Here is an 8,134-nt window from a genome sequence, read left to right as displayed (position 1 = left end):
CAAGTAGTGAATAATTAGTGGAGGATTTCCATGAGGTACACAGTCTCATCCTTGATCCTAATAACTATGTGCCATTTTATGGGTGTTGTGGTTGTTTTTCCTTTTGTTTAACCAATCGTGGTGGCCAAAAAATTGTATATCTATATCCTTTGAATCTGTAGATTCTTTTTTGTTAAAAAAAAAAAAAATGCTAATCATATATTCTACTTTTTTTACCCTTTATTTTATTTTATTTATTTATTTTATTTGGTGCTGAGGATCAAACCCAGCACCTAGCTTGTGCTAAGTGAGCGCTCTACCACAGAACCACAACCCCAGCCCGTGTAGATTCTTTTGAGTGTGAAGAGTACCTTTCTACCCAGCTACCTAGAAATTGGAATCATAGATCTTCACAGGGGTAGAAGGACAATTTCATGGGGCTCACCTGGGAACTTCTTAGAACTATAAGTTAAGCAGACTAAAAGAATTTGAGACTCTGGTAGTGGGGCCCAGCAATCTTGTTTTGCAAGATTTCCAAGTGATTCCAATTCTAAATTTTAAGAACTTTTGATCTGCATTTAACCCTTTGATTTTTAGATAAGGAATCAAAGATTCTAAGAGGTTGTCACAAATTAGAGAAAGCACTGGAATCTTCTCTTGCTAAACCCTAGTATGATAAATCTTCTTGCAGGGAAATCTGTTTATTAGGCTAATTGGTAAGAAGTATTTGAAAGAATGTGAGGTGGGGAAAAGTCTTGTAGGGAAGGTGTCTATCTACATATTACTTACCCTATAGGCTTCTTAAAAGTTTAAGAACAGTTTTTTTGACGATGTTTAGTCTGAAAGGAGTTTGCTTGATCTAATATTTGTTTTATTAATTTGATTACTGAATGTGGGTCTTATTCCCTGAAGCAAGTTTATGTGCCATTCATATAACTGCCTCATGACTACTCTTGATCAAATGACTATGTTGAATGTGATTGTGATGCTGCAGCTTTTTAAAAAAAAATTTTTGTGTGTGTGTGTGTGCTGGGGATGGATTGAACCCAGAGCCTTTAGCAAGCTAAACACAAGTGCCATCACTGAGCTACACACACCCAAATTCCAGCTTTCATTTGTTTTATTTTAAAATTATTTTCATTGGAAACATTCCTCATTTATATACATTAGAGATTTACATTTCAGAAAGAAATGCTGCTTCTTTTTTTTTTTCATGTTTCCCAGCTTTCATTTTTTAACAAGCTCCCCATATTTATGTTAGAGAACAATTACATTAATTTAGAAGTCGTTTAAAATGGTTAAGAATAAAACTTGTTGGACTAGATCAACATTTTTTTTTAAAGAGAGAGAGAGAGAGAGAGAGAGAGAGAGAGAGAGAGAGAGAGAATTTTTTAATATTTATTTTTTAGTTTTCGGTGGACACATCTTTATTTTTATGTGGTGCTGAGGATCGAACCCAGCGCCCCAGGCGCGCATGCCAGTGAGCATGTTACTGCTTGAGCCACATCCCCAGCCCTAGATCAACATTTTTTAAAATATTCTTATTTATAGTTCCACAATGAAATTAAACATTTTGCTAAATATACATATCATGTAGCCAATAGAACAACATTAGGGTTTGCTCCAGAAATTGGTTATGGCATAGTACTAAAATGATTTTTGGGGAAAGTATAATAAAGTTTCCATCATCTGAAAAGAGAGTGAGAGAAAGAAAAATCATTGTAGGAAAGCCAAGAGATCACAAGAGTAAGAGGTTAAAACAATGGATCCTGTTGTAAACCACTGTCTCAGATAATACAGCCCTGGACTCCTTACAATACAAGTAAGGATCATAGCTCCATTATCTCAGCAGTTTTCAGGAGTTTTTGTTTTTCAAGATTATACTGTACGGGGAGTAGTCAGATTAAGGAAAAAAAGATGTAATAACCTGGGAATAAAAACAGCTAATACGGCTTCAGAATCAGAATTATCAACCCTACCTTGACTTAACGTTCTCAATGTACTTAAACATCTGACAAGGTGTATTTATTTTATCCATATAACAACTCTGTGAAAAAAGAAAATTCGCAGCAGCAAAAACGATTTCAAAATTTACTGATTCTACGAAAGAGTGAGGTTGACAGAACCAGAGAAATAACAGCAAAGGCTATCAGTGAGAAAAGGCACACAAGGAGGACAAGCACAAAAAGGCCGGCCTAGGAGACAGGCAACTGGGCAGGGGGAAAAGCTTTAGTGGGTAAATGAGTGCAAGTGCGGGAGTAGTGTGTTTGGGATTAGGAAACTGCAATTTACTCTGTAAGGAAGGGGATGAGGTCCAAGATGAATGGGAAAATAGGTGGTGCTTCAAGCTGTAGGAAAGTTAAGTAAGTGCTCCTTCTGATGAGGTGTGATCCTTTACTAAGGTTGGACTCAAGGACGGGGCTGTGTTTGCCTATGGCCTCCAGTTGGGAACGCAGAGAGGCCTCGAGGGGTCGCTCAGGGCGTTGACCCCCTCTCGGGTTCCAACGCTGGGTGAGGAGCGCGCGGGCAGGGAGCCAAGGAGAAGGGAGGCGCGTTCCCGCCAATGTAACAAAGGCCGCTGGGGGACTTCCCGAGCCGCGCAACCTGAGCGGGGCCGAAGGGTTAACCGCGCGCCCGGCTCCCGCGCGCATCCCGGCCCCCGCCCCGCCGTCGCTAGGAGACGCCGGAAGTGGGGGAGGGGCGGGCGGCGCGGGCGAGGGTGGGAATCTTTTTCGGGCGCTCAGAGGCGGAGGGAGGGGAGCGCGCGTGCGCGCGCCCGTCCGTCCGTCGCTGCGGTGACCGTCCTCACAGTCCGTCGGCTCGCGCCCCGCCTCCGTCCCCACCGCCCCCTCCCCTGTCGCGCGCTGGGGGTGTTTCTCGCTCCTCCCGAGTTACAGCCGCGGTTGCCGCTGCTCCTCCTCTCCCAGTCTTGGGTTTCCCTGGCGCTGCCGCCGCAGCTACCTCTGCGAGCTGTATGAGGAGGAGGAGGAGGAGGAGGATGTGAAGATGGCGGAGCTGCAGATGCTGCTGGAAGAGGAAATCCCGGGGGGCCGCCGGGCCCTCTTCGACAGTTATACGAATCTGGAACGGGTGGCCGACTACTGCGAGAACAACTACATCCAGGTGCGATGCATTCCCCGGCTTGGGCGCGTCGGGTCTGGGGACGGTGAGGGGCGCGTGGGGGACCCGAGAGCCGGGGAGGGCGCGCGGGGCCGAGACCGCCGCGGGGACTCGGCCGGACTGAGCCCCAGTGGGGGGCAGGGAGCAGGGTGAGGGCTGCGGCTGGTGAATGGGTGGAAGGCTCTGACCGCAGGAAATTCTATCTTTAAAACCTCTAAAAAATCTGTGAGCGGGTTCTCGGTGCGGTGTGCGTCGCGTCCCGCCTCGTCGCTGCTTCTGCCCTCGGCTGCCCCCGCACTCCTGGCCTGTCAATGTTCGGGGTGGCGGAGGAGGCGGAGAGTGGCATTTTCTATCTAACGGAATCCTACTTAGATGGTGGTTGTGGTGTGTGTGTGTGTGTGTGTGTGTGTGTGTGTGTGTGTGTGAGAGAGAGAGAGAGAGAGAGAGAGAGAGAGACACACTGACGAGTTGCTCCCCCGCCCCCAAATTCTGGAGGATTTTTAAGGGGCTGTTACTGCAAAGTGAAGTGCCTCATCTTTTTTTTTTTTAAGGTAGTTAAGGTAGAAGAGCAATTGTCTCTTGATGGAAGTTAATTTCATTTCTCTCCCTGTGGGGAATGGGAAGCTACATAATGAGCTGTCCCTTCCCCGTCCCGTTAGAATAGATAATTTTCTTGTGGGAAAAAAAAAGAACTGTGACACACACACACACACACATTTTATATAGAGAAAAATGAACCTCATGGCTTAATCCCCCCCCCCCCCCCACGGTTGGTTTGGCACTGGGAGTCAGCAGTAGCATCCTCTGTGTGTGTGTGTGTGTGTGTGTGTGTGTGTGTGTGTGTAGGCGGAGAATATTGGTGAGATGAGATCCAGCTGGTCTTGGATGAAGCAAAAGATTTTGTAGATAAAAAAAAATCCTTCTTTAAAAATTATATGAAAGAATAGTAGTTTACTACGCACAATTTTGCAAATCATTTGTTTTCCTTATGGCTTAGTCTGACTTACAGATTCTGTTTCCATTTTTTTCTTTCCCATTTAAATTCTCTAGGGATAAAGGTGGAGATGGAAGCAGTATGTTAAACTGTTTCTTCATAGTCCCCTCCCCCCCATGCTCTCATTCTCATTTCTGCAGGCATCCTTGTTAACATTCTCTATATTACAAAGCATTCGTAAATCTTAGTATAAATAGAAAAAAAAATAGGTGTTACAGTTTATAGGTTCATGGCTTTTATGAGGACCACATGTTTATTAATCAAAATGAGATTTTACTTATTAATTAGACATGTACTGAACTGTGTATTATCTTGTAGGGAATATTTGTATTCTAGAATGAAGTAGACATAATCCAACCCTTTCCCTCCAAAGCAGTTGAAAGTATGTCCAATAGGAAAAGAATGTGTCTAGGGTCAAAGCCTCATACAAAAACAAAACAAAACAAAACAAATGTCCATATTTGTAGAGTATTTTGCTGATACTGAGTGGTATAGGAAACATTCAAAGGTTCATTTGCTCAATTTTTCACTAAATGTAGTTGGAAGTCTTTATGTCACATAGTTGTGTCAAGGGTTGATGGTACACATTTAGTGTCTTCAAGGTTTTATTAGTGTAGTTAGTAGGAAAGGCTGATCTGTGAGCAGATTAATACCATATACAGTCAGCGCTCCCCATCAGAGGGTTGGTGAATTCAGTCAAATGTGATGGAAAATATGTGAAGAAAAAATTGTCTCTAGTAAACAAGTAAGGCCTTTTCTTATCTTTATTCCCTCAGTGATACAGTATAACAACTATTCACATAGCTTTTTACATTGTTTTAGATAAGTCATCTAGAGTGATATAAAGTATGTAGGAGAATATGTGGTAGGTTACTTGTAAATATTATGCCATTTTATACAAGGGACTTGAGTTTCCAAAGATGTTGGTATTTGTGGGGGTCTTAGAACCAATTTGTAGTGCAATCTGGGGGGCAATGCAGGTGTGGTTAATATATACTCTGTAGTGTACTATGGGTGGGAAGGAAGACTCTGGGCAGCTGTTCTATCCTCAGGGAATTCATGGTCTCTGGAAGAGGCTAAACCAGAAGGACTAAAGCACTTAATTCCATTGCCTTTTGCAGCTTATTATGGGAAAAAGTTGTGAGTCAGAAGAAAAATTGGGGGTGGAAAAGTGATTGGATTGCAGTTGTTACCAATAAATAATAAAAAAGAAACAGATCTATCTGCCTTCAAAATAAATTTTATTATAATTAGGAGGGTTAGTTCATTTTAGATGAATTACGTGAACTTAGATTTTACATGAAGGTAAAAGTACTTGGGTTGATAAAACTGAGAGGCTAAAGGGATCAACAGTTGTTTTTCTGGTATTTTATACATTTATTTTCCCCTCAAAAAGAGGAGTGTTACTGCCACCAGTTTCTAGCAATTGGAGTCAAAATTTAGTGTGTTGGTATTTTATTTATTTTTTATTTTGGTACTGGGCCCTTTGCACATGCTTTGCATGCACTTTACTGGTGAACTACATCCCTAGCCCAATATATGTTGGTGTTTTAGTCAGCTTTTTTGCTACTATGACTAAAGAATCTGATCAGAACAACTATGGAGGAGGAAAAGTTTATTTGAGGATCAGTTTCAGAGATCTTACTTCATAGAAGACTGCCTGGCTTCATTTCTTGGAAGATGAATATCATGGCAGAGTGTGCGACAGAGGGAAGCAGCATGGTGATCAAGAAGCAGAGACTCTACTTTCCAGATACAAATATATACATCAAAGCCACACCCTAATTCCCACCTCCTCTAGCCACACCCTACCACTTCAGTTACCACTCAGTCCCTATCCTAGGATAAAAATCACTGTTTGGGTTAAGACTCTTACAAACCAATCATTTCTCCTCAGAACCATCTTGCATTGTCTCAAATGTGAGCTTTTGGGGGACACCTCACATCCAAACCGTAACAGTTTGACTTAATAAAATAGTATTTAGTTTTACATTATTTCTTCAATTTAGCATCTGAAACAGATTTTTTTTTGCTTTATTAATTTATTTTAGGTACTAGAGATTGAACTCAGGGGCATTCTGCCACTGACCTACATCCTCAGCATATCTCTCTCTGTGTGTGTGTATGCCTTAGCATCCTGAGTTGCTGGGATTATAAGTATGGGCCACCATAACTGGATAGATCTCATACTTTTCCTTTCTTAGATTATTATCTGTTTTAGGATCCAGTGGGTATATTTTTTTTGTCCTCTCTCAGCATGATAGTTCTTACATAATTTGTAGTAAAATTGATAAATAGAACATGGTAGTAGTGGATTTGTGCTGATCCAGCTGTACATTTGGCTTGCTTTTCTTTGTGATTAAAGAACTGGTGAGCAGTGGTTTTGATGCTGTCATCCTGCAATAGATGAAGTTAGTTGGCTAGGATCAGGGAGCAAATGATATATTTAGCTTTATTATGGTCGGAAGTCAGTGGTTTTAGCCACTGTCTTGGGTTAAACTAAATCAACACTCATTTTATTGTACTGAATTTATTTATTTTTATTTTTTATTTTTGCCTATGAAGCAGAAAAAAGAGAACTCTCATTATCGTATGTAATGAATTTTTTTTTTTTTTTGGTACCAAGGATTGGATCCAGGGAGTCTTAACTACTGAGCCACATCCCCAATCCTTTTTATTTTTTATGGGGTCTTGCTGAGTTGCTTAGGACCTCAGTAAGTTCCTGAGGCTGGCTCCTTTTCAGCCTCCCAAGTTGCTAGTATTATAGGCACATGCCACTGTGTCTGCTGTAATAAGCCTTTTTATGCAGTGTTAGGTAACTGGTACTATGCCTAGAAATATTTAAAAAATGACATAAATAAGAATATTCTAAGTGTGGATTTTTATTTAGTGTAAAATTTGAGATATATTTAAGATGTGTATTTCTTTTCTTCATTTATTAATATAAACATTGAATGTCCCCATTCTTTTAGAAACTGCAGGAATGAAAACAATTTTGATTAACTTGGAATGTACATTTTTAGGATTTTATCACTTGAATGTTTTAATTAAGTTTATTTTAACTTTGCTAAAGTAAATCTGAAAAAACCAACTTGTTCACATTTACATTTTTTCTTTTCTTTTTTTTAGATAAAAGAAATTGCTGAGCCTAGGGATATAGCTTAGCACTCCCCTAGCACATGTGAGGTCCTTATTACTGACAAAAAAAAAAAAAAAAAAAAGAAAGAAAGAAAGAACAGAAAAAGTTCTTCTTGTGAATAGTTTACATAGTAAAATCCCATTTTCTCTTGTTTAAGAGCAGAATCACCCATAACATGAATTAACTAAGAACAAAAATTAAAAATTTACCTTAAATTTTATCTGAAATACTTTTGAACAATAGACAGTATTAGTAGTAATTTTTTTTTAATCAACATGGATACTCCCAGAATTAATTGGAAACGTCATGAAAAGTTTATAAAGGGATAATAGCTTATTAATGTGATAAAAAGTATTAAAATGATATAAAGATTTAAGTTTTGTAGCCGGGGGTGGTGGCACACACCTGTAATCCCAGCTGTTCAGGAGGCTGAGGCAGGAGGATGGAGAGTTCAAAGTCAGCCTCAGCAAAAGTGAGGTGCTAAGCAACTCAGACCCTGTCTCTAAATAAAATACAAAATAAGAATGGGGATGTGGCTCAGTGATTGAGCGTCCCTGAGTTCAATCCCTGTTACCAATAAATAAATAAATGAAGGAAGGAAGGAAGGAGGGAGGGAGGGAGGGAGGAAGGAAGGAAGGAAGGAAGGAAGGAAGGAAGATTTAAATTTTTTGCAAGTGTAATAATGCGTGCCTATAATCCCAGCTATTTTAGGAGGTCTCCTAAATTTGAGACCAGTCTCAGCAATTTAGTGAAACCCTGTCTCAAAATAAAAAGGCCCGGGAGGGTTAGGGATATAGGTTAGTGGTTGAGTGGTTGCTTAACATGTCCAAGGACCTTGATTCAGTCCCTAGTACTACCAAGAAAAGATTTAAATTTTTTATTCAATAAAAATAATTAGAATA

The 8,134-nt window shown here is 40.4% G+C and overlaps 1 protein-coding gene across 8 annotated transcripts in view; it reads left to right on the top strand.

The window, feature by feature from the left end:
• The first annotated feature begins 2,802 nt into the window (after positions 1-2,802).
• Positions 2,803-8,134, top strand: part of Abi2 (abl interactor 2) — a 108,647-nt gene continuing 103,315 nt past the window's right edge. For all 8 annotated transcript variants that reach the window (XM_076866914.2, XM_076866912.2, XM_076866913.2 and 5 more), the window contains exon 1: positions 2,803-3,102. In XM_076866914.2, the coding sequence (XP_076723029.1) occupies positions 2,986-3,102 (117 nt within the window). In that variant the 5' untranslated portion in view covers positions 2,803-2,985. The remainder of the gene's footprint in view (positions 3,103-8,134) is intronic.

Source organism: Callospermophilus lateralis, chromosome 9, assembly GCF_048772815.1.
Source record: "Callospermophilus lateralis isolate mCalLat2 chromosome 9, mCalLat2.hap1, whole genome shotgun sequence".
Lineage (NCBI taxonomy): Eukaryota > Metazoa > Chordata > Mammalia > Rodentia > Sciuridae > Callospermophilus > Callospermophilus lateralis.
The sequence above is the reverse complement of the archived record's forward strand: the minus strand, read 5'-3'. Positions and strand labels throughout refer to the sequence as shown.